Source organism: Coregonus lavaretus (genome assembly GCF_964263955.1).
Source record: "Coregonus lavaretus genome assembly, contig: HAP1_SCAFFOLD_3285, whole genome shotgun sequence".
NCBI lineage: Eukaryota > Metazoa > Chordata > Actinopteri > Salmoniformes > Salmonidae > Coregonus > Coregonus lavaretus.
This window is the reverse complement of record NW_028161055.1, coordinates 10,162-37,500: the sequence shown is the minus strand read 5'-3', so window position 1 is coordinate 37,500 and position 27,339 is coordinate 10,162. Positions and strand designations below refer to the sequence as shown.

General features: G+C 46.2%; 1 protein-coding gene across 1 annotated transcript in view; it reads left to right on the top strand.

The window, feature by feature from the left end:
• LOC311121143 (alpha-N-acetylgalactosaminide alpha-2,6-sialyltransferase 5-like) overlaps positions 1-26,920 on the top strand; it is a gene marked incomplete at both ends in the record, with an annotated part of 50,609 nt that extends 23,689 nt beyond the window's left edge. Inside the window, 2 exons of the mRNA XM_084195667.1 lie at positions 26,366-26,473; positions 26,698-26,920. Of these exons, the coding sequence (XP_084051793.1) occupies positions 26,366-26,473; positions 26,698-26,920 (331 nt within the window). The remainder of the gene's footprint in view (positions 1-26,365; positions 26,474-26,697) is intronic.
• Between the last annotated feature and the right edge of the window lie 419 nt (positions 26,921-27,339).

The window sequence follows — 27,339 nt, the reverse complement described above, 5'->3', positions numbered from 1 at the left end:
CTGGTGCAACCAATTACCTTCAGAAGTCGCATAATTAGTTAAATAAAGTCCACCTGTGTGCAATCTAAGTGTCACATGATCTGTCACATGATCTCAGTATATATACACCTGTTCTGAAAGGCCCCAGAGTCTGCAACACCACTAAGCAAGGGGCACCACCAAGCAAGCGGCACCATGAAGACCAAGGAGCTCTCCAAACAGGTCAGGGACAAAGTTGTGGAGAAGTACAGATCAGGGTTGGGTTATAAAAAAATATCAGAAACTTTGAACATCCCACGGAGCACCATTAAATTCATTATAAAAAAATTGAAAGAATATGGCACCACAACAAACCTGCCAAGAGAGGGCCGCCCACTAAAACTCACGGACCAGGCAAGGAGGGCATTAATCAGAGAGGCAAAAAAATAACAAAGATAACCCTGAAGGAGCTGCAAAGCTCCAAAGCGGAGATTGGAGTATCTGTCCATAGGACCACTTTAAGCCGTACACTCCACAGAGCTGGGCTTTACGGAAGAGTGGCCAGAAAAAAGCCATTGCTTAAAGAAAAAAATAAGCAAACACGTTTGGTGTTCGCCAAAAGCCATGTGGGAGACTCCCCAAACATATGGAAGAAGGTACTCTGGTCAGATGAGACTCAAATTGAGCTTTTTGGCCATCAAGGAAAATGCTATGTCTGGTGCAAACCCAACACCTCTCATCACCCCGAGAACACCATCCCCACAGTGAAGCATGGTGGTGGCAGCATCATGCTATGGGGATGTTTTTCATTGGCATGGACTGGGAAACTGGTCAGAATTGAAGGAATGATGGAAGGCGCTAAATACAGGGAATGTCTTGAGGGAAACCTGTTTCAGTCTTCCAGAGATTTGAGACTGGGACGGAGGTTCACCTTCCAGCAGGACAATGACCCTAAGCATACTGCTAAAGCAACACTTGAGTGGTTTAAGGGGAAACATTTACATGTCTTGGAATGGCCTAGTCAAAGCCCAGACCTCAATCCAATTGAGAATCTGTGGTATGACTTAAAGATTGCTGTACACCAGCGGAACCCATCCAACTTGAAGGAGCTGAAGCAGTTTTGCCTTGAAGAATGGGCAAAAATCCCAGTGGCTAGATGTGCCAAGCTTATAGAGACATACCCCAAAAGACTTGCAGCTGTAATTGCTGCAAAAGGTGGATCTACAAAGTATTGACTCTGGGGGGGGGAATAGTTATGCACGCTCAAGTTTTCTGTTTTTTTGTCTTATTTCTTTGTTTGTTTCACAATACAAAATATTTTGCATCTTCAAAGTGGTAGGCATGTGTAAATCAAATGATACAAACCCCCAAAAAATCAATTTTAATTCCAGGTTGTATGGCAACAAAATAGGAAAAATGCCAAGGGGGGTGAATACTTTCGCAAGCCACTGAATCACGATGAAATGAGACGGCACAAAAGACTGATGCTATTTAAACATTTGTCTCAACTCAACGTCTCAGCCACCTCTGGTCAAAGTCATGGAGCGCTATAGAACTCTATTCACTATACAGTGGGTCAGAAATACAAGACTTTATGTTGGGCTCGATGGCTGGAAATACCTTCTTACCGATACAGAATACCCGCTGGGCACAGACGTCAGTTCAACATCTAGTTTAGATTTACATTTGTTTGAGTTGTCAACTAACGTGAATTCAACATAAAATCAACAAAACATTTCACCATGTCATTGGATTTAGGTTAAAAGTTGGGTGAAAAAAATACGGAATGCCCTTACGTTGATGACTTTTTGCAAGTCCAATCAGTTTTCTACAGTGATTCAACGTCATCACATATTTTGCATCTCCCGAGTGGCGCAGTGGTCTAAGTTGTGCCACTAGAGATCCTGGTTCGAATCCAGGCTCTGGAGACCCATGGGGCGGCGCACAATTGGCCCAGCGTCGTCCAGGGTAGGGGAGGGAATGGCCGGCAGGGATGTAGCTCAGTTGGTAGAGCATGGTGTTTGCAATGCCAGGGTTGTGGGTTCGATTCCCACGGGGGGCCAGTATGAAAAATAAAAAAATTATGTATGCACTCACTAACTGTAAGTCGCTCTGGGGAACTGAAATGTAAATGTAATAGATTATTTGGGGTTGAAATGACGTGGAAACAATGGTGATTCAACCAGTTTGTGCCCTGTGGGTAATAAAGATGTTAGGATACTATGTGGTGTTGAGGCTTCCTCTATGCTGAACCCCACTGATCTCTTAGGTATTCAATGAGAGACTCTCCCATTCCAGGCCTCTCTCTCACTCCCCCTCTCTCTCTTCCCCCTAGGAGGAAAAGTGTTCAAAATGCTAATGGTAAACAGCCCTGCTTGCACCCGCTCGCCCGACTAGAATCCCTACTCTCGGCGGGTCTGACTTAGAATATGTGGACAAATACCTAGGTGTCTGGTTAGACCGTAAACTCTCCTTCCAGACTCACATTAAGCATCTCCAATCCAAAGCCTCCTTCACTCATGCTGCCAAACATGCCCTCGTAAAACTGACTATCCTACCGATCCTTGACTTCGGCGATTCATTTACAAAATAGCTTCCAACACTCAACTCAGTAAATTGGATGTAGTCTATCACAGTGCCATCCGTTTTGTCAACAAAGCCCCATATACTACCCACCATTGTGACCTGTACGCTCTCGTTGGCTGGCCCTCACTACATATTCGTCGCCAAACCCACTGGCTCCAGGTCATCTATAAATCACTGCTAGGCAAATCCCCGTCTTACCTTAGCTCATTGGTCACCATAGCAACACCCACCCGTAGTATGCGCTCCAGCAGGTATATCTCACTGGTCATCCCCAAAGCCAACACCTCCTTTGGCCGCCATTCCTTCCAGTTATCTGCTGCCAATGACTGGAACGAACTGCAAAAATCTCTGAAGCTGGAGACTCTTATCTCCCTCACTAACTTTAAGCATCAGTTGTCAGAGCATCTTACCGATCACTGCACCTGTACACAGCCCATCTGTAATTAGCCCACCCAACTACCTCATCCCCATATTGTTATTTACATTGTTTTTTATTTTGCTCATTTGCACCCCAGTATCTCTATTTGCACATCATCTTCTACACATCTATCACTCCAGTGTTAATAATAAATTGTAATTATTTTTCACTATGGCCTATTTATTGCCTTACCTCCATAACTTACTACATTCGCACACACTGTATTTATATTTTCTGTTGTATTTTTGACTGTATGTTTTGTTTACCCCATATGTAACTCTGTGTTGTTGTTTTTATCGCACTGCTTTGCTTTATCTTGGCCAGGTCGCAGTTGTAAATGAGAACTTGTTCTCAACTGGCTTACCTGGTTAAATAAAGGTGAAAAAAAAATAATTACACAAATAATATTAAAGGGATATTCCATTTTTTTGCGTGTTAGACCTCATTTTCCACTTCCTTTTTAGTGATGAAGCATCATCCAGACAGTCGTTTTGGTCAGAGTTCCATTCCTGAGATGTCTTTGGCATGAGTCATATAGGGGTAGTGGCCAGACTCACCAAAAGAATGTGCTTCAAAACGTCTCCACGGGAAACTCTACAGCCATCTCATGTCTTTGTGGGCTAAACACGCATGTCAATATCAAAACACTTGGCTGTTTCCACTATAACGAGCATAAATGTGTATAACTCGAATTGTGTTTACTTCCTGGTTTGCCCTTGTCTTGTAACTAATTTTCTTCACTACTACGTCTTGCGTAGTCACACCTACAGATTCCACGGAGCAGACATGGCTTTACACCGCCCAAAGTAATTCAATCAAAACATGTCTGAGTCGGACAGCTACGAGCCTGAAGAGGATGCATACTTTGCAGAACAATTTTTACAGTGCCTTCGGAAAGTATTCAGACCCCTTGACTTTTTCCACATTTTGTTACTTTACAGCCTTATTCTAAAATGGATTAAATAAATAAAAATCCCCAGCAATCTCCACACAATACCCCATAATGACAAAGCTAAAACAGTTTTTATAAATGTTTGCAAATTTAAACAAACAAACAGAAATACCTTACTTACATAAGTATTCAGACCCTTTGCTATGAGACTCGAAATTGAGCTCAGGTGCATCCTGTTTCCATTGATCATCCTTGAGATGTTTCTACAACTTGATTGGAGTCCACCTGTGGTAAATTCAATTGATTGGACATGATTTGGAAAAACACACACCTGTCAATATAATACATATATACCTGTTCTTTAGCAATCCAACTACCAATGTAGCTTCTTTCTGCAACATCTAGGCTCTCCGGCCGTATCCCGGTCCTAGCTAGGGACATCTAGGCTCTCCGGCCGTATCCCTGTCCTAGCTAGGGACATCTAGGCTCTCCGTATCCCTGTCCTAGCTAGGGACATCTAGGCTCTCTGTATCCCTGTCCTAGCTAGGGACATCTAGGCTCTCCGTATCCCTGTCCTAGCTAGGGACATCTAGGCTCTCCGTATCCCTGTCCTAGCTAGGGACATCTAGGCTCTCTGTATCCCTGTCCTAGCTAGGGACATCTAGGCTCTCCGGCCTTATCCCTGTCCTAGCTAGGGACATCTAGGCTCTCCGGCCTTATCCCTGTCCTAGCTAGGGACATCTAGGCTCTCCGTATCCCTGTCCTAGCTAGGGACATCTAGGCTCTCTGTATCCCTGTCCTAGCTAGGGACATCTAGGCTCTCCGGCCGTATCCCGGTCCTAGCTAGGGACATCTAGGCTCTCTGTATCCCTGTCCTAGCTAGGGACATCTAGGCTCTCCGTATCCCTGTCCTAGCTAGGGACATCTAGGCTCTCCGTATCCCTGTCCTAGCTAGGGACATCTAGGCTCTCCGGCCTTATCCCTGTCCTAGCTAGGGACATCTAGGCTCTCCGTATCCCTGTCCTAGCTAGGGACATCTAGGCTCTCTGTATCCCTGTCCTAGCTAGGGACATCTAGGCTCTCCGGCCGTATCCCTGTCCTAGCTAGGGACATCTAGGCTCTCCGGCCGTATCCCTGTCCTAGCTAGGGACATCTAGGCTCTCCGGCCGTATCCCGGTCCTAGCTAGGGACATCTAGGCTCTCCGGCCGTATCCCTGTCCTAGCTAGGGACATCTAGGCTCTCTGTATCCCTGTCCTAGCTAGGGACATCTAGGCTCTCCGGCCTTATCCCTGTCCTAGCTAGGGACATCTAGGCTCTCTGCATCCCTGTCCTAGCTAGGGACATCTAGGCTCTCCGGCCGTATCCCTGTCCTAGCTAGGGACATCTAGGCTCTCCGTATCCCTGTCCTAGCTAGGGACATCTAGGCTCTCCGTATCCCTGTCCTAGCTAGGGACATCTAGGCTCTCCGGCCTTATCCCTGTCCTAGCTAGGGACATCTAGGCTCTCCGTATCCCTGTCCTAGCTAGGGACATCTAGGCTCTCCGTATCCCTGTCCTAGCTAGGGACATCTAGGCTCTCCGGCCTTATCCCTGTCCTAGCTAGGGACATCTAGGCTCTCCGTATCCCTGTCCTAGCTAGGGACATCTAGGCTCTCCGGCCTTATCCCTGTCCTAGCTAGGGACATCTAGGCTCTCCGGCCTTATCCCTGTCCTAGCTAGGGACATCTAGGCTCTCCGGCCTTATCCCTGTCCTAGCTAGGGACATCTAGGCTCTCCGGCCTTATCCCTGTCCTAGCTAGGGACATCTAGGCTCTCCGTATCCCTGTCCTAGCTAGGGACATCTAGGCTCTCCGGCCTTATCCCTGTCCTAGCTAGGGACATCTAGGCTATCCGGCCTTATCCCTGTCCTAGCTAGGGACATCTAGGCTCTCCGTATCCCTGTCCTAGCTAGGGACATCTAGGCTCTCCGGCCTTATCCCTGTCCTAGCTAGGGACATCTAGGCTCTCCGTATCCCTGTCCTAGCTAGGGACATCTAGGCTCTCCGTATCCCTGTCCTAGCTAGGGACATCTAGGCTCTCCGTATCCCTGTCCTAGCTAGGGACATCTAGGCTCTCCGTATCCCTGTCCTAGCTAGGGACATCTAGGCTCTCCGTATCCCTGTCCTAGCTAGGGACATCTAGGCTCTCCGGCCTTATCCCTGTCCTAGCTAGGGACATCTAGGCTCTCCGGCCTTATCCCTGTCCTAGCTAGGGACATCTAGGCTCTCCGTATCCCTGTCCTAGCTAGGGACATCTAGGCTCTCCGGCCTTATCCCTGTCCTAGCTAGGGACATCTAGGCTCTCTGTATCCCTGTCCTAGCTAGGGACATCTAGGCTCTCCGGCCGTATCCCTGTCCTAGCTAGGAACATCTAGGCTCTCCGTATCCCTGTCCTAGCTAGGGACATCTAGGCTCTCTGGCCGTATCCCTGTCCTAGCTAGGGACATCTAGGCTCTCCGGCCATATCCCTGTCCTAGCTAGGGACATCTAGGCTCTCCGGCCTTATCCCTGTCCTAGCTAGGGACATCTAGGCTCTCCGTATCCCTGTCCTAGCTAGGGACATCTAGGCTCTCCGGCCGTATCCCTGTCCTAGCTAGGGACATCTAGGCTCTCCGGCCTTATCCCTGTCCTAGCTAGGGACATCTAGGCTCTCCGGCCTTATCCCTGTCCTAGCTAGGGACATCTAGGCTCTCCGTATCCCTGTCCTAGCTAGGGACATCTAGGCTCTCCGGCCTTATCCCTGTCCTAGCTAGGGACATCTAGGCTCTCCGGCCTTATCCCTGTCCTAGCTAGGGACATCTAGGCTCTCCGTATCCCTGTCCTAGCTAGGGACATCTAGGCTCTCCGGCCTTATCCCTGTCCTAGCTAGGGACATCTAGGCTCTCCGGCCTTATCCCTGTCCTAGCTAGGGACATCTAGGCTCTCCGTATCCCTGTCCTAGCTAGGGACATCTAGGCTCTCCGGCCTTATCCCTGTCCTAGCTAGGGACATCTAGGCTCTCTGTATCCCTGTCCTAGCTAGGGACATCTAGGCTCTCCGGCCGTATCCCTGTCCTAGCTAGGGACATCTAGGCTCTCCGTATCCCTGTCCTAGCTAGGGACATCTAGGCTCTCCGGCCGTATCCCTGTCCTAGCTAGGGACATCTAGGCTCTCCGGCCGTATCCCTGTCCTAGCTAGGGACATCTAGGCTCTCCGGCCTTATCCCTGTCCTAGCTAGGGACATCTAGGCTCTCCGTATCCCTGTCCTAGCTAGGGACATCTAGGTTCTCCGGCCGTATCCCTGTCCTAGCTAGGGACATCTAGGCTCTCCGGCCTTATCCCTGTCCTAGCTAGGGACATCTAGGCTCTCCGTATCCCTGTCCTAGCTAGGGACATCTAGGCTCTCTGTATCCCTGTCCTAGCTAGGGACATCTAGGCTCTCCGGCCTTATCCCTGTCCTAGCTAGGGACATCTAGGCTCTCCGGCCTTATCCCTGTCCTAGCTAGGGACATCTAGGCTCTCCGGCCTTATCCCTGTCCTAGCTAGGGACATCTAGGCTCTCCGGCCGTATCCCTGTCCTAGCTAGGGACATCTAGGCTCTCCGTATCCCTGTCCTAGCTAGGGACATCTAGGCTCTCCCTATCCCTGTCCTAGCTAGGGACATCTAGGCTCTCCGTATCCCTGTCCTAGCTAGGGACATCTAGGCTCTCCGTATCCCTGTCCTAGCTAGGGACATCTAGGCTCTCTGTATCCCTGTCCTAGCTAGGGACATCTAGGCTCTCCGGCCGTATCCCTGTCCTAGCTAGGGACATCTAGGCTCTCCGGCCTTATCCCTGTCCTAGCTAGGGACATCTAGGCTCTCCGGCCTTATCCCTGTCCTAGCTAGGGACATCTAGGCTCTCCATATCCCTGTCCTAGCTAGGGACATCTAGGCTCTCCGTATCCCTGTCCTAGCTAGGGACATCTAGGCTCTCCGGCCTTATCCCTGTCCTAGCTAGGGACATCTAGGCTCTCCGTATCCCTGTCCTAGCTAGGGACATCTAGGCTCTCCGGCCTTATCCCTGTCCTAGCTAGGGACATCTAGGCTCTCCGGCCTTATCCCTGTCCTAGCTAGGGACATCTAGGCTATCCGTATCAAATCAAATCAAATCTGTCACATGCGCTGAATAGAACAAGCGTAGTAGACTTTACAGTGAAATGCTAGTCCATTTATTCAAAAGCACAATTGCGGATGTTTGCAGAAAAAAAAACTATATCTAATTTTTCTACAGGCCCCCCGGAAACATAATAGTCTTTAGAATATTATGTGGAGACGTTTTGAAGCACGTTTCTGGTCTGGCCACTACCACTATATTTACATTTAGCAGATAGTGAGTGAGTGCATACATTACAGTTATTACAGTTAGTGAGTGCATACATTATTATTTTTTCATACTGGCCCCCCGTGGGAATCGAACCCACAACCCTGGCGTTGCAAACGCCATGCTCTACCAATTGAGCTACATCCCTGCCGGCCATTCCCTCCCCTACCCTGGACGACGCTGGGCCAATTGTGCGCCGCCCCATGGGTCTCCCGTTCGCGGCCGGCTACGACAGAGCCTGGATTCGAACCAGGATCTCTAGTGGCACAGCCAGCCAAAGACATCTCAGGAATGGAACTCTGACCAAAACGACTGTCTGGATGTTGCTTCATCACTAAAAAGGAAGTGGAAAATGAGGTCTAACACGCTAAAAACCAAAATATCCCTTTAATTTTAGCCACTTACTACCAGGCAGACAGACAATATCATCTTGCTGTAAAGTCCACTAAGCACAAAGTGGAATGTTTAAAGGGAAATTTCACCGCTGCTCTTTCACTGTATATTTTTATTAATATGTTATTAACATAAATAATGTCATAAAAATCGAGAATTTCCTCAATACATGCAAATACGAGAGTTTCTGCATCTCACCGGTAGAAACGGGACATCTAGATTTACTGGCTGTAAGCGAACCACAATATCCAGAATTCATAGCGATTTCAAAGATGTTGTACCGCCCCTGTCTTGGAGTGGATCCATTTGAGAATGGGTGTCTACACATAGCTAACATTACTCACTGGACCAGACACTCTTTCATAGAACATCAAAAACCATGTATTTTTATTTTTGTGTCGACAGCAACTGTCAATTTTAGTCATGGTGTGGTGCTCAGTACCTGCAAGTGCAAAGCTGCTGGGGTAACATTTCATTGGTTACCTTACTAAGAAGTCTAGCAGAGGTAACGTAGCTAACTTAGCTAGCTAACTAGCTAGTGAACTACATTTGTTTATCTAAACCAAAATCTAGCTAGCTAGCTTTCATAATACGCTGGTTAGACATTCCAAAGCAAATCAATGTAAATAGCCAGCTGCTATCTGGAGAAGTGATTTGGAACTTTGTAAGCTAACTTTTTTCACAAGACTGTCCTCTTGAATCACTGAGATTGGGCTCTGTACTTATCTATTTCATAATCATTATATTGTTTGATCAGATATTATGCATTTTACCAACATAACACAACATTTCATTACCATAAGAGTTTTTGAAGTCCAAAAAAGTAATAAACAAATCAATATTTCAAATATTGTTTTACATAGCTCCCCTAATGAAAAGGCATGAGTTAAACATAACACTGAAATAAAACATATTTCAAAAGAAATTATACAATCATAAAATTAAATCTGACTTTTTCCCAATTTGAGCTCTTTAGACGTTTCAGTAATGAGAAGGCCACGTGGGTTGAAGGGGGTGTTGGAGAATAAGAACCTCATTCTGAAGGCACGCTAACATTTCAAAAAATGTTTTTATAAAATTACCCTAGATTTGAATCTTGATGCAAGTCGGTAATGAGAATTTTTGAAAATGTTAAATGTATTTAAAGTAAGACACTTTCCCTAAAACTAGACATCTTAGTCCTCAGAATGATAGTTGATTTTTGCAGATGCATCATGGTTTTGTAACTCTATTTGCTACAGACATTTTAACTGGTATCATGAGAATCACCCAGCTAGCCATCTCAGATAGACAGTGCACGGTAACATAGCTCCAGTGAACCTGTAGAATCTAGTACCGCCCCCAATTGTGGGAACAAGGAAGTAGGGCTCCCGTCAGGCTGTAGTCTTTACAAAGCCAGGGAAAATGAGTCAACATATACAGTTGAAGTCGGAAGTTTACATACACTTAGGTTGGAGTCATTAAAAATTGTTTTTCAACCACTAGCTTGCACCAAACTATAGTTTTGTCAAGTCGGTTAGGACATCTACTTTGTGCATGACACAATACATTTTTCCAACAATTGTTTATTGACAGATTATTTCACTTATTATTCACTGTATCACAATTCCAGTGGGTCAGAAGTTTACATACACTAAGTTGACTGAGCCTTTTAACAGCTTGAAAAATTCCAGAAAATTATGTCATGGCTTTAGAAGCTTCTTATAGGCTAATTGACATCATTTAAGTCAATTGGAGGTGTACCTGTGGATGTATTTCAAGGCCTACCTTCAAACTCATTGCCTCTTTGCTTGACATCATGAGAAAAACAAAAGAAATCAGCCAAGACCTCAGAAAAAAATATTGTAGACCTCCACAAGTCTGGTTCATCCTTGGGAGCAATTTCCAAACGCCTGAAGGTACCACGTTCATCTGTACAAACAATAGTACACAAGTATGAACACCATGGGACCACGCAGCCATCATACCGCTCAGGAAGGAGAAGCGTTCTGTCTCCTAGAGATTAACGTATGTTGGTGGGAAAAGTGCAGATCAATCCCAGAACAACAGCAAAGGACCTTGTGAAGATGTGGAGGAAACAGGTAAAAAAGTATCTATATCCACAGTAAAACGAGTCCAATATCGACATAACCTGATAGGCCGCTCAGCAAGGAAGAAACCACTGCTCCAAAACCGCCATAAAAAAGCCAGACTACGGTTTGCAACTGCACATGGGGACAAAGATCGTACTTTTTGTCCTCTGGTCTGATGAAACAACAATATAACTATTTGGCCATAATGACCATCGTTATGTTTGGAGGAAAAAGGGGGTACTTGCAAGCCGAAGAACACCATCCCAACCGTGAAGCACGGGGGTGGCAGCATCATGCTGTGGGGGTGCTTTGCTGCAGGAGGGACTGGTGCACTTCACAAAATAGATGGAATCATGAGGAAGGAAAATGATGTGGATATATTGAAGCAACATCTCAAGACATCAGTCAGGAAGTTAAAGCTTGTTCGCAAATGGGTCTTCCAAATGGACAATGACTGCAAGCATACTTCCAAAGTTGTGGCAAAATGGCTTAAGGACAACAAAGTCAAGGTATTGGAGTGGCCATCACAAAGCCCTGACCTCAATCCTATAGAAAATGTATGGGAAGAACTGAAAAAGCGTGTGCGAGCAAGGAGGCCTACAAACCTGACTCAGTTACACCAGCTTTGTCAGGAGGAATGGGCCAAAATTCACCCAACTTATTGTGGGAAGCTTGTGGAAGGCTACCCGAAACGTTTGACCCAAGTTAAACAATTTAAAGGCAATGCTACCAAATACTAATTGAGTGTATGTAAACTTCTGACCCACTGGGAATGTGATGAAAGAAATAAAAGCTGAAATAAATCATTCTCTCTACTATTATTCTGACATTTCACATTCTTAAAATAAAGTGGTGATCCTAACTGACCTAAGACAGGGAATTTTTACGAGGATTAAATGTCAGGAATTGTGAAAAACTGAGTTTAAATGTATTTGGCTAAGGTGTATGTAAACTTCCGACTTCAACTGTATATCCTGCAATGTCATGGTAGATAGGAACATCATTGAGACAAATCAAATCAAGCTTTATTTATACATCAGATTTCAGACATGGAATGCAAAGCAATGTGCTTCACAGGAAAACAAAAACAAATAAAAAGCAATGAAAATAAAAGCTGAATATTTACTACACAAAAAAACAAAAGAATGACTAAATAGCACCCTAAGGAAAAGCAAAGCTAAAAATATGTTTTATTTTGAATATGTCCACAGTTATTAAAGTTACAACCACGTTTTCGGACAATCTTTCAGAATAGTAGGAGATGACAGTTTGTGTAAACTCACTAGAAGGCATAAGGAACATAAATTAGGCTGTTAGGTCCGGCTCAAGCGAGGCAAAGCTGTTTGATAGCTGGGTCGGATCTTGGCCAGACGGCCTCCCCGATATCCTACGCCTTGCAAGTGTCCCGTCTCCCACGGAGTTGAGCTTAACATCTGTCTGTTGGATTGGGACAGATCAACGCCGCCCGACTCATCGACAGTTTTGCCATAGGAGGCATTTCAAACTGAGATTCAGTTTGCCTGGGTTACAGCAAGGTTGGTGTACTTAGAAAGCAGGTTATCCTTTTCTCTCAGCCGAGCATCATTCCTTCAATTCTGACCAGTTTCCCCAGTCCCTGACGATGAAAAACATGACATTCTCGGGGGTGATGAGAGGTGTTGGGTTTGCACGCACCACTTTTCCGTTATTTATTTTTTTAGCATATATTGAAATAACTTATTTTTTTCATTTCACTTCACCAATTTGGACTACATGAAATCCAAATAAAAATCCATTTAAATTACAGGTTGTAATGCAACAAAATAGGAAAAACGCCAAGGGGGATGAATACTTTGGCAAGGCGCTGTAGAGGCAGAGGGGTAATTTTGTTGGATTGCTCATTTGTATGCTTGAATGGACTTTGGTTTTATTTGACTGCGGTTTCTCAGTAGCTCATTAGCTAATGAATCAGGTGCAATATTGACTTGAGCCAGAGCCAGAGACCTCCCAGCTAGATGGCTAATGGAGAGACTATTTTACAATGTAGACACAACACACGTGTCCCAAATGGCATTATATTCCTTATATAGTGCACTACTTTTGACCAGGGCCCATAGAGCTCTGGTCAGAAGTATTGCACTATAATAGGGAATAGGGTATATTATTATAGGGAATAGGGTGCTATTTGGGACGCAGGCCACATTTGGCCAGTACAACATAGATAGAGCTGGTGCTGAGAGAGTATTTTACAATATAGAGACAGTTTAACTGTGCACAGACAGCCTGTATAGAGGAGGTTATAGACACGACTGCTAACCAGTGGGTACCTTTTGACCAATAACAGGAGCTATGGAGTCCTTTATGACCGATTACAGTCCTTTAAGTAGTCCCTTCTGATCAATCACAGTCATTTATGAAATTATTTAAGTCCTTTATGATCAATCAGAGGGCTCTATGAATGATATGACCGCTTCTATAGTTAGTTTAGTGGTATTGAGATTTCTATTATCTCTTTCTTACTACACACACATTAAACTAGACTGTCATAATGCTCAGGGTTATTAGCTTATTAAACTAGCCTGTCATAATGCTCAGGGTTATTAGCTTATTAAACTAGACTGTCATAAAGCTCAGGGTTATTAGCTTATTAAACTAGCCTGTCATAATGCTCAGGGTTATTAGCTTATTAAACTAGACTGTCATAAAGCTCATGGTTATTAGCTTATTAAACTAGACTGTCATAAAGCTCAGGGTTATTAGCTTGCAGCAGACATTAAACTAGCCTGTCATAAAGCTCAGGGTTATTAGCTTATTAAACTAGACTGTCATAAAGCTCATGGTTATTAGCTTATAAAACTAGACTGTCATAAAGCTCAGGGTTATTAGCTTATTAAACTAGACTGTCATAAAGCTCATGGTTATAAGCTTATTAAACTAGACTGTCATAAAGCTCATGGTTATTAGCTTATTAAACTAGACTGTCATAAAGCTCAGGGTTATTAGCTTATTAAACTAGACTGTCATAAAGCTCAGGGTTATTAGCTTATTAAACTAGACTGTCATAAAGCTCAGGGTTATTAGCTTGCACCAGACATTAAACTAGACTGTCATAAAGCTCAGGGTTATTAAATCAAATCAAATCAAATTGTATTTGTCACATACACGTGTTTAGCAGATGTTATTGTGGGTGTAGCTAAATGCTTGCGCTTCTAGCTCCGACAGTGCAGTAATATCTAACAATTAATATCTAACAGTTTCACAACATATACCCAATACACACAAATCTAAGCAAGGAATGGAATTTAAGAATATATACATACAGTGGGGGAAAAAAGTATTTAGTCAGCCACCAATTGTGCAAGTTCTCCCACTTAAAAAGATGAGAGAGGCCTGTAATTTTCATCATAGGTACACGTCAACTGTGACAGACAAAATGAGAAAAAAAATCCAGAAAATCACATTGTAGGATTTTTAATGAATTTATTTGCAAATTATGGTGGAAAATAAGTATTTGGTCAATAACAAAAGTTTCTCAATACTTTGTTGTATACCCTTTGTTGGCAATGACACAGGTCAAAGTTTTCTGTAAGTCTTCACAAGGTTTTCACACACTGTTGCTGGTATTTTGGCCCATTCCTCCATGCAGATCTCCTCTAGAGCAGTGATGTTTTGGGGCTGTCGCTGGGCAACACAGACTTTCAACTCCCTCCAAAGATGTTCTATGGGGTTGAGATCTGGAGACTGGCTAGGCCACTCCAGGACCTTGAAATGCTTCTTACGAAGCCACTCCTTCGTTGCCCGGGCGGTGTGTTTGGGATCATTGTCATGCTGAAAGACCCAGCCACGTTTCATCTTCAATGCCCTTGCTGATGGAAGGAGGTTTTCACTCAAAATCTCACGATACATGGCCCCATTCATTCTTTCCTTTACACGGATCAGTCGTCCTGGTCCCTTTGCAGAAAAACTGCCCCAAAGCATGATGTTTCCAACCACATGCTTCATAGTAGGTATGGTGTTCTTTGGATGCAACTCAGCATTCTTTGTCCTCCAAACACGACAAGTTGAGTTTTTACCAAAAAGTTATATTTTGGTTTCATCTGACCATATGACATTCTCCCAATCCTCTTCTGGATCACCCAAATGCACTCTAGCAAACTTCAGACGGGCCTGGACATGTACTGGCTTAAGCAGGGGGACACGTCTGGCACTGCAGGATTTGAGTCCCTGGCGGCGTAGTGTGTTACTGATGGTAGGCTTTGTTACTTTGGTTCCAGCTCTCTGCAGGTCATTCACTAAGTCCCCCCGTGTGGTTCTGGGATTTTTGCTCACCGTTCTTGTGATCATTTTGACCCCACGGGGTGAGATCTTGCGTGGAGCCCCAGATCGAGGGAGATTATCAGTGGTCTTGTATGTCTTCCATTTCCTAATAATTGCTCCCACCGTTGATTTCTTCAAACCAAGCTGCTTACCTATTGCAGATTCAGTCTTCCCAGCCTGGTGCAGGTCTACAATTTTGTTTCTGGTGTCCTTTGACAGCTCTTTGGTCTTGGCCATAGTGGAGTTTGGAGTGTGACTGTTTGAGGTTGTGGATAGATGTCTTTTATACTGATAACAAGTTCAAACAGGTGCCATTAATACAGGTAACGAGTGGAGGACAGAGGAGCCTCTTAAAGAAGAAGTTACAGGTCTGTGAGAGCCAGAAATCTTGCTTGTTTGTAGGTGACCAAATACTTATTTTCCACCATAATTTGCAAATAAATTCATAAAAAATCCTACAATGTGATTTTCTGGATTTTTTTTTCTCAATTTGTCTGTGTCACGGTTTCGGCCGAGGCTGCGCCTTCTCCTTGTTCGGGCAGGCTTCGGCGGTCGTCGTCTCCGGAGTACTAGCTGCCACCGTTCTATGTTTCTATGTTTGATTGGTTTTGTCTGTGTTGCTACACCTGTTCCTTATTAGTGTTTATTAGGTGTCCTATTTAGTTCTCTTGAGTTTGGTCAGGTGTTGTGTGTAATTGTTTCCGTGTCACGTTGTGTGCTAGTTCGACATTTTCTGTTCTCTCTGTGTTTTGTGTTTTGAGAGAGAGCTCCGCACTTTGTGCGCCTTAGCATACTTTACTGTTGTGCGTAAAGTTCGCCTGTAGCCTGTTGCCGTGTTTGGCTCATTTTGGACTTTACTAAAGACGCTGTTCGTAACCTCTGTGTGTCCTGCGCCTGATTCTACACCACCTCTACACTCAACCCTGACATAATTACACACCATCATGGAATCAGCAGGAGCTACCGCACCCAGTGAAATTATCGAGGAGCGTCTTCGTGGACAGGAGGACAGGATCAATCAAATCGGACACGCTCTGGATAGAGTTATGAACACCCTCCATCGATGGGAGACCTGCGGGGTACCCACGCCTCCACCTACCACACCATCACCATCGATCAGTCCGCCTGTCCAACTTCCGGAACCCAGTGGGATTCGGCTCTCGCTCCCGAGGGCGTACGACGGCACCGCTCCCGGGTGTCAAGGGTTCCTGCTGCAAGTGGAACTCTACCTCGCCACCGTACATCCGGCACCCTCGGGACACGAGAGCGTTTCCGCCCTCATCTCCTGTCTCACCGGCAAGGCGTTGGAGTGGGCCAACGCCGAATGGAGGAGAATAGACGCCGCTACTATCACCTATGCGGAGTTCTCCCACCGCTTCCGTGCAGTGTTTGACCATCCACCAGAGGGGAAGGCGGCGGGGGAGCGTCTATTCTACCTCCGGCAGGGGATGAGGAGCGCTCAGGAGTTTGCACTGGAGTTCCGGACTCTAGCGGCAGATGCAGGGTGGAATGAGCGGGCCCTCATAGATCACTTCCGCTGCAGTCTCCGGGAGGACGTCCAGCGAGAGTTGGCGTGTAGGGATACCACGCTTTCGTTTGACCAATTGGTTGACATGGCCATTCGGCTGGACACCCTGCTCGCCACTCGCGGGCGTCCCGGGTGGGGGTCGCCCATTCCACCCTCCAGCGCCTCCGAGCCGATTCCTATGGAGCTCGGAGGTGCTGGCGCTAGAGAACAGAGGAGAAGGAGCCCGAGGGGGGCCGTCCCCTGCACCAACTGTGGCCGTGGAGGGCACACCGCGGCTAGGTGCTGGGGAGGGTCTCCTGGTGGAAGAGAAGGCAGGCCACGCATTGGGGAGTCCTCCCAGGTGAGTAGGCGCCCCACTTACCCAGAGCTTTCTGTCGTACACATAACTATACCTGTTTGTTTTCCACAGGTTGCACCTCGTTCCCAGCATAAGGCGCTAGTAGATTCAGGCGCAGCTGGGAATTTTGTAGATCGTAAATTCTGTGTAGAGTTAGGGATCCCTCTTCTTTCAGTCAATAATCCTTTCCCAGTACATGCCCTAGATAGCCGTCCGTTAGGATCCCGGTTGATTAGGGAGGTCACAGTGCCACTTAGGATGGAGACGCAGGGGAGTCATGAGGAGACGATTCAGCTCTATCTGATCGACTCTCCTGCGTATCCGGTGGTACTGGGGCTTCCCTGGTTGATTACCCATGATCCTACTATTTCGTGGCGAGAGAAGGCTCTTAAGGGGTGGTCTGCCCAGTGTGAGGGGCTATGTCTGGGTGTTTCCGTAGGGGCGACCTCGGTGGAGAGTCCAAACCAAATGCCCGCACTGCACATTCCCTCCGAGTATGAGGATTTAGCCCTCGTGTTTAGCAAGACGAGAGCGGCGCGGTTGCTGCCTCATAGACAGGGGGATTGTGCGATAGACCTCCAGGCAGGAGCTGCGCTCCCGCGGAGCCATGTGTATCCTTTGTCACAAGAGGAGAAGAGGGCGATGGAGACATACATTGCCGAGTCTCTGAGACAGGGATACATACGGCCCTCCACTTCGCCCGCGTCCTCAAGCTTCTTTTTTGTGAAGAAGAAGGATGGAGGTTTGCGCCCGTGTATTGATTACCGCGGTCTCAATCAGATTACTGTAAAATATAGTTATCCACTTCCTCTGATTGCGACTATGACGGAGTCATTACACGGGGCACGGTTCTTCACAAAATTGGACCTCAGGAGCGCATATAACTTGGTGCGCATTAGAGAGGGCGATGAATGGAAGACAGCATTTAGTACTACCTCCGGTCATTACGAGTATCTCGTCATGCCATACGGGTTAATGAATGCTCCATCAGTCTTCCAATCCTTTGTAGATGAGATTTTCCGGGACATGCAGGGGCAGGGAGTAGTCGTGTACATAGATGATATTCTGGTGTACAGTTCTACCCGAGCCGAGCATGTAGCCCTGGTGCGCCGAGTGTTGAGGAGGTTGTTGGAGCATGACCTGTATGTCAAGGCAGAGAAATGTCTGTTCTTCCAGGAGTCGGTCTCCTTTTTGGGTTATCAGTTGTCTGCGTCAGGGGTGAAGATGGAGGTTGACCGTGTGTCAGCCATGCGTAATTGGCAAACCCCAACCACGGTTAAAGAGGTGCAGCGGTTCTTGGGTTTTGCGAATTACTACCGGAGATTTATCCGGGGTTTTGGACAGGTGGCAGCTCCCATAACGTCCCTTCTGAAGGGGGGTCCGGTGCGCTTGCGGTGGTCAGCTGAGGCGGACAGGGCCTTTGGGAGACTGAAGGACCTGTTTACCTCGGCTCCGGTGCTGGCGCACCCGGATCCCGCTTTACCATTCCAAGTGGAGGTGGACGCGTCTGAAGCCGGTATCGGGGCCGTTCTCTCACAACGGTCCGGCACACCACCTAAACTCCGCCCCTGTGCTTTTTATTCGAAGAAGCTCAGTCCGGCGAAGCGTAATTATGACGTAGGGGACAGGGAGTTGTTAGCCGTGGTACAAGCCCTAAAGGTGTGGAGGCATTGGCTTGAGGGGGCTCAACACCCTTTTCTAATTTTGACTGACCACCGTAACCTGGAATACATTCGGGCAGCTAGGAGACTGAATCCTCGCCAGGCTCGGTGGACTATGTTTCTAGCCCGGTTCGTGTTTAAGATCACTTACATCCCTGGGTCCCAGAACGGGAAGGCAGATGCCCTGTCTCGGCGGTATGACACGGAGGAGAGGTCCGTAGAGCCCACTCCCATACTACCTAAGTCTTGTCTGGTTGCACCGGTGGTATGGGAGGTCGATACGGAGATCGAGCGGGCGTTGCGCACCGACCCTAGCCCTCCACAGTGTCCGGTGGGTCGGACGTACGTCCCGCTCGAGGTCCGGGATCGACTCCTTTATTGGGCTCACACGTCACCCTCCTCTGGGCATCCAGGTATTGGCCGGACAGTGCACTGCCTTAGCACAAAGTACTGGTGGCAAACGTTAGCCAGGGATGTGAGGATTTATGTCTCCTCCTGCTCGGTGTGTGCCCAGTGTAAGGCGCCCAGACACTTGCCCAGGGGTAAGTTACAACCCCTGCCCGTTCCACAACGACCCTGGTCTCACCTCTCGGTGGATTTTGTTACAGACCTTCCCCCCTCCCAGGGGAATACCACCATCCTGGTCGTTGTGGATCGGTTCTCGAAGGCCTGTCGTCTCCTTCCCATGCCGGGTCTTCCCACTGCCCTACAAACCGCTGAGGCTCTATTTACCCACGTCTTCCGGCATTATGGGGTACCCGAGGATATAGTGTCTGATCGAGGCCCCCAGTTTACCTCCAGAGTTTGGAGAGCGTTTATGGAACGGTTGGGGGTTTCGGTGAGCCTTACCTCGGGTTACCACCCGGAGAGTAATGGGCAGGTCGAACGTGTCAACCAGGATGTGGGTAGGTTTCTGAGGTCGTATTGCCAGGGCCGGCCGGAGGAGTGGGCGAGATATGTTCCCTGGGAAGAGATGGCACAGAACTCTCTCCGCCACTCCTCCACTAAACTAACCCCTTTCCAGTGTGTGTTAGGGTACCAGCCGGTTCTGGCACCTTGGCATGAGAGCCAGATCGAGGCCCCTGCGGTGGATGAGTGGGTGCGGCGCTCGGAAGAGACGTGGAACGCTGCACACGTCCACCTGCAGCGGGCCATCCGTTGACATAAGACGAGCGCCGATCTCCACCGCAGTGAGGGGCCAGTGTACGCACCTGGAGATCGAGTCTGGCTCTCGACCAGAAACCTGCCCCTCCGCCTGCCCTGCCGGAAGCTGGGTCGGCGGTTTGTGGGGCCGTTTAAAGTCCTGAGGAGATTGAACGAGGTGTGTTACAGGTTACAACTGCCCATTGATTACAAGAATATTAACCCCTCGTTCCATGTGTCTCTCCTCAGGCCGGTGGTAGCTGGTCCACTCCAGGACTATGAGATAGAAGAGACTCCTCCGCCCCCGTTGGACATCGAGGGGGCTCCGGCGTACACTGTTCGGTCCATCCTAGATTCGAGACGCCGGATGGGGGGTCTCCAATATCTCGTGGAGTGGGAGGGGTACGGCCCGGAGGAGCGGTGCTGGGTGCCGAGGAGGGACATCCTACACCCGTCTCTGCTGACCGAGTTCCATCGTGGTCATCCCACGCGCCCTGCTCCGCATCTTCCTGGTCGTCCCCGAGGCCGGGGTCGGCGCACGGCTGGGGCCGCGCGTCAAGGGGGGGGTACTGTCACGGTTTCGGCCGAGGCTGCGCCTTCTCCTTGTTTGGGCAGGCTTCGGCAGTCGTCGTCTCCGGAGTACTAGCTGCCACCGTTCTATGTTTCTATGTTTGATTGGTTTTGTCTGTGTTGCTACACCTGTTCCTTATTAGTGTTTATTAGGTGTCCTATTTAGTTCTCTTGAGTTTGGTCAGGTGTTGTGTGTAATTGTTTCCGTGTCACGTTGTGTGCTAGTTCGACATTTTCTGTTCTCTCTGTGTTTTGTGTTTTGAGAGAGAGTTCCGCACTTTGTGCGCCTTAGCATACTTTACTGTTGTGCGTAAAGTTCGCCTGTAGCCTGTTGCCGTGTTTGGCTCATTTTGGACTTTACTAAAGACGCTGTTCGTAACCTCTGTGTGTCCTGCGCCTGATTCTACACCACCTCTACACTCAACCCTGACAGTCTGTCACAGTTGACGTGTACCTATGATGAAAATTGCAGGCCTCTCTCATCTTTTTAAGTGGGAGAACTTGCACAATTGGTGCCTGACTAAATACTTTTTTCCCCACTGTATATGGACAAGCAATGACAGATCGGCATGGACTAAGATACAGTAGAATATTATAGAATAGAATGCAGTATATACATATGAGATGAGTAGTGCAAGATATGTAAACATTATTAAAGTGACTGGTGTTCCATTTCTTAAAGAGGCCAGTGGTTTCAATAGGCAGCAGCAGCCTCTAATGTCCTAGTGATGGCTATTTAACAGTCTGATGGCCTTGAGACAGAAGCTGTTCTTCATTCTCTCGGTCCCAGCCTTGATGCACCTGCACCAACCCCGCCATCCGGGACAGGAGGGGGGAACATGCAGTGGCTCGGGCGGTTCATGTCCTTAATGTTCTCATTTGCCCTTCCGCGACAGTGGGCGCTGCACCAGACATTAAACTACACTGTCATAAAGCTCATGGTTATTAGCTTATAAAACTAGACTGTCATAAAGCTCAGGGTTATTAGCTTGCACCAGACATTAAACTAGACTGTCATAAAGCTCAGGGTTATTAGCTTATTAAACTAGACTGTCATAAAGCTCAGGGTTATTAGCTTATTAAACTAGACTGTCATAAAGCTCAGGGTTATTAGCTTATTAAACTAGACTGTCATAAAGCTCAGGGTTATTAGCTTATAAAACTAGACTGTCATAAAGCTCAGGGTTATTAGCTTATAAAACTAGACTGTCATAAAGCTCAGGGTTATTAGCTTGCACCAGACATTAAACTAGCCTGTCATAAAGCTCAGGGTTATTAGCTTATAAAACTAGACTGTCATAAAGCTCATGGTTATTAGCTTATAAAACTAGACTGTCATAAAGATCAGGGTTATTAGCATGCACCACACATTAAACTAGAAAGTCATAAAGCTCATGGTTATTAGCTTATAAAACTAGACTGTCATAAAGCTCAGGGTTATTAGCTTGCACCACACATTAAACTAGACTGTCATAAAGCTCAGGGTTATTAGCTTGCACCAGACATTAAACTAGACTGTCATAAAGCTCAGGGTTATTAGCTTATTAAACTAGACTGTCATAAAGCTCAGGGTTATTAGCTTATAAAACTAGACTGTCATAAAGCTCAGGGTTATTAGCTTATAAAACTAGACTGTCATAAAGCTCATGGTTATTAGCTTGCACCAGACATTAAACTAGACTGTCATAAAGCTCATGGTTATTAGCTTATAAAACTAGACTGTCATAAAGCTCAGGGTTATTAGCTTGCACCACACATTAAACTAGACTGTCATAAAGCTCAGGGTTATTAGCTTGCACCAGACATTAAACTAGACTGTCATAAAGCTCAGGGTTATTAGCTTATTAAACTAGACTGTCATAAAGCTCAGGGTTATTAGCTTATAAAACTAGACTGTCATAAAGCTCAGGGTTATTAGCTTATAAAACTAGACTGTCATAAAGCTCATGGTTATTAGCTTGCACCAGACATTAAACTAGACTATCATAAAGCTCATGGTTATTAGCTTATTAAACTAGACTGTCATAATGCTCAGGGTTATTAGCTTATTAAACTAGACTGTCATAATGCTCATGGTTATTAGCTTATTAAACTAGACTGTCATAAAGCTCAGGGTTATTAGCTTATTAAACTAGACTGTCATAAAGCTCAGGGTTATTAGCTTGCACCAGACATTAAACTAGACTGTCATAAAGCTCAGGGTTATTAGCTTATTAAACTAGACTGTCATAAAGCTCAGGGTTATTAGCTTATTAAACTAGACTGTCATAAAGCTCATGGTTATTAGCTTATTAAACTAGACTGTCATAAAGCTCATGGTTATTAGCTTATTAAACTAGACTGTCATAAAGCTCATGGTTATTAGCTTATAAAACTAGACTGTCATAAAGCTCATGGTTATTAGCTTATTAAACTAGACTGTCATAAAGCTCATGGTTATTAGCTTATAAAACTAGACTGTCATAAAGCTCATGGTTATTAGCTTATTAAACTAGACTGTCATAAAGCTCATGGTTATTAGCATGCACCAGACATTAAACTAGACTGTCATAAAGCTCAGGGTTATTAGCTTATTAAACTAGACTGTCATAAAGCTCAGGGTTATTAGCTTATTAAACTAGACTGTCATAAAGCTCAGGGTTATTAGCTTGCACCAGACATTAAACTAGCCTGTCATAAAGCTCAGGGTTATTAGCTTATTAAACTAGACTGTCATAAAGCTCAGGGTTATTAGCTTATTAAACTAGACTGTCATAAAGCTCAGGGTTATTAGCTTATTAAACTAGACTGTCATAAAGCTCAGGGTTATTAGCTTATTAAACTAGACTGTCATAAAGCTCAGGGTTATTAGCTTATTAAACTAGACTGTCATAAAGCTCAGGGTTATTAGCTTATTAAACTAGACTGTCATAAAGCTCAGGGTTATTAGCTTGCACCAGACATTAAACTAGCCTGTCATAAAGCTCAGGGTTATTAGCTTATTAAACTAGACTGTCATAAAGCTCAGGGTTATTAGCTTATTAAACTAGACTGTCATAAAGCTCAGGGTTATTAGCTTATTAAACTAGACTGTCATAAAGCTCATGGTTATTAGCTTATTAAACTAGACTGTCATAAAGCTCATGGTTATTAGCTTATAAAACTAGACTGTCATAAAGCTCATGGTTATTAGCTTATTAAACTAGACTGTCATAAAGCTCATGGTTATTAGCTTATTAAACTAGACTGTCATAAAGCTCAGGGTTATTAGCTTATTAAACTAGACTGTCATAAAGCTCAGGGTTATTAGCTTGCACCAGACATTAAACTAGCCTGTCATAAAGCTCAGGGTTATTAGCTTATTAAACTAGACTGTCATAAAGCTCAGGGTTATTAGCTTATTAAACTAGACTGTCATAAAGCTCAGGGTTATTAGCTTATTAAACTAGACTGTCATAAAGCTCATGGTTATTAGCTTATTAAACTAGACTGTCATAAAGCTCATGGTTATTAGCTTATAAAACTAGACTGTCATAAAGCTCATGGTTATTAGCTTATTAAACTAGACTGTCATAAAGCTCATGGTTATTAGCTTATAAAACTAGACTGTCATAAAGCTCATGGTTATTAGCTTATTAAACTAGACTGTCATAAAGCTCAGGGTTATTAGCTTGCACCAGACATTAAACTAGACTGTCATAAAGCTCAGGGTTATTAGCTTATTAAACTAGACTGTCATAAAGCTCAGGGTTATTAGCTTATTAAACTAGACTGTCATAAAGCTCATGGTTATTAGCTTATTAAACTAGACTGTCATAAAGCTCATGGTTATTAGCTTATAAAACTAGACTGTCATAAAGCTCATGGTTATTAGCTTATTAAACTAGACTGTCATAAAGCTCATGGTTATTAGCTTATAAAACTAGACTGTCATAAAGCTCATGGTTATTAGCTTATTAAACTAGACTGTCATAAAGCTCAGGGTTATTAGCTTGCACGACACATTAAACTAAACTGTCATACAGTGAGGGAAATAAGTATTTGAGCCCCTCTCAATCAGAAAGATTTCTGGCTCCCAGGTGTCTTTTATACAGGTAACGAGCTGAGATTAGGAGCACACTCTTAAAGGGAGTGCTCATAATCTCAGCCTGTTACCTGTATAAAATACACCTGTCCACAGAAGCAATCAATCAATCAGATTCCAAACTCTCCACCATGGCCAAGACCAAAGAGCTCTCCAAGGATGTCAGGGACAAGATTGTAGACCTACACAAGGCTGGAATGGGCTACAAGACCATCGCCAAGCAGCTTGGTGAGAAGGTGACAACAGTTGGTGCGATTATTCGCAAATGGAAGAAACACAAAAGAACTGTCAATCTCCCTCGGCCTGGGGCTCCATGCAAGATCTCACTTCGTGGAGTTGCAATGATCATGAGAACGGTGAGGAATCAGCCCAGAACTGCACGGGAGGATCTTGTCAATGATCTCAAGGCAGCTGGGACCATAGTCACCAAGAAAACAATTGGTAACACACTACGCCTTGAAGGACTGAAATCCTGCAGCGCCCGCAAGGTCCCCCTGCTCAAGAAAGCACATATACAGGCCTGTCTGAAGTTTGCCAATGAACATCTGAATGATTCAGAGGAGAACTGGGTGAAAGTGTTTGGAGGAGGAGGAATGATGTCTATGACCCCAAGAACACCATCCCCACTGTCAAACATGGAGGTGGAAACATTATGCTTTGGGGGTGTTTTTCTGCTAAGGGGACAGGACAACTTCACCGCATCAAAGGGACGATGGATGGGGCCATGTACCGTCAAATCTTGGGTGAGAAAATGGGTCGTGGATGGGTATTCCAGCATGACAATGACCCAAAACACATGGCCAAGGCAACAAAGGAGTGGCTCAAGAAGAAGCACATTAAGGACCTGGAGTGGCCTAGCCAGTCTCCAGACCTTAATCCCATAGAAAATCTGTGGAGGGAGCTGAAGGTTCGAGTTGCCAAACGTCAGGCTCAAAACCTTAATGACTTGGAGAAGATCTGCAAAGAGGAGTGGGACAAAATCCCTCCTGAGATGTGTGCAAACCTGGTGGCCAACTACAAGAAACGTCTGACCTCTGTGATTGCCATTACTAAGTAATGTTCTGCAGAGGGGTCAAATACTTATTTCCCTCATTAAAATGCAAATCAATTTATAACATTTTTGACATGCGTTTTTTCTGGATTTTTTTGTTGTTATTCTGTCTCTCACTGTTCAAATAAACCTACCATTAAAATTATAGACTGATCATGTCTTTGTCAGTGGGCAAAAGTACAAAATCAGCAGGGGATCAAATACTTTTTTCCCCTCACTGTAATGCTCTTGGTTATTAGCTTGCAAGACTGAAACTGTGCAGTCTTGGAAAAGATAGATCATTCTTCAGATAGAGTGGAGTTGTTTCAGAGGACTACTACAAGCCTGGGGTTGTTCCCAATAACTCCTGAAGCACTCATTCACTACTCCCTGCAAATGTAAAAGCATCGTATTGGTGTTGGCATGGGCTATAAGGTTCTAGTCCATGAAGGGAAGGTGACAAGTGCACACTTTGGGAGAAATAAGAGATTATTGGGACACAACCCTGCGTATTCTGCTGGTACCTTCTGATGAGCGGCTTGATTATTTGACTGGCTGTGTCCTATTGACATGTGGAATGGATTCCTATTTTAATTAGGCTGTGAAATAATTATTTATCGATCTGCACATTTGAATAAATCTTTATTGTACCCCTCTCCCCCTCGTCTTTCTCCCCCTCTCTCCTCCCTCTCCCCCTCTCTCCCCCTCTGTCCCCTCTCCTCTCCCCTCCTCTCTCCTCCTCCCCTCCCCCTCTCTCTCTCCCCCTCTCCCCCTCTGTCTCTCCCCTCTCCTCCTCCTCCTTCCCTCCCCCCTCCTCTCTCTCCCCTCTCCCCCTCTCCCCTCTGCCTCTCCCTCTCCTCCCTCCCTCCCTCTCCCCTCCCCTCCCCTCCTCCCTCTTCTTTCCCTTCCCTCTCTCCCCTCTCCTCTCTCCCCCTCTCCCCCGCTCTCCTCCCCCCTCCCCCTCTCCCCCTCTGTCTCTCTCCCCCTCTCTCCCCTTCCTTCCCTCTCCCCTCTCTCTCCCTCCCTCCCTCTTTCTCCAGGCGTATCTCTAATTCGTGGTTGAGTACTGGTTGGTTCACTATGACCCTAGCTCTGGAGCTGTGTGACCGGATCAATGTCTATGGCATGGTGGCTCCAGACCACTGCAGGTGAGATCTGGACCTTGATCTGACTCATACTCTCTCTCTCTCTCTCTCTCTCTCTCTCTCTCTCTCTCTCTCTCTCTCTCTCTCTCTCTCTCTCTCTCTCTCTCTCTCTCTCTGTCTGTCTGTCTGTCTGTAGCTCTCTCTCTGTCTCTCTTTCTCGCTCTCTCTCTCTCTCTCTCTGATATGTTAGTCAAGTAATCTCTTCTGTCGTCCTGTACCCATCTCAGAGAGCCCCAGCCCCCATCGGTCCCCTACCACTACTACGAGCCCCTCGGTCCAGAGGAGTGTGCCATGTACATCAGCCATGAGCGAGGCCGCAGGGGCAGCCATCACCGCTTCATCACAGAGAAGAGGGTCTTCGCCAGCTGGGCTCGGACCTTCAACATCCACTTCTACCAGCCTGACTGGGAGCCCCCGCCGCTGCCCCCCGCTAACCGCACGCAGGGGTAGACGGTCTCGGTCAGCATACGTGACTGGCGACCGGGAGTGGAAGTGGGACGGTGACAGTGAATTCTGGGCATGTGTGGAAAAGATGAAACTCAGATGGACTGAGGACTGGACAGGAGCTGTAGATGGAGCTGGATAGACCGCATGGGACGGTCCAAAGCCTTCTGACCACAACTGAATGGTCCATACAGTAGGACTGCACATGGTCCTTCACTGGGGATCGACCGTCCTCCTCTAGTTATCTGTCATGGACAACTGGAAGGAAAAAATACAGTTGGCTGGTCCATAGGCTACTAACCACAACTAGTTTGACCGCACCTGATGGTCGTATGGGTTACTGACCACTATATGATGCTGATAAAGACAGCACCTCTACAGACACTGTCTAACTTCACATTCTCTCAAGATGCAGAAGAAAGAAA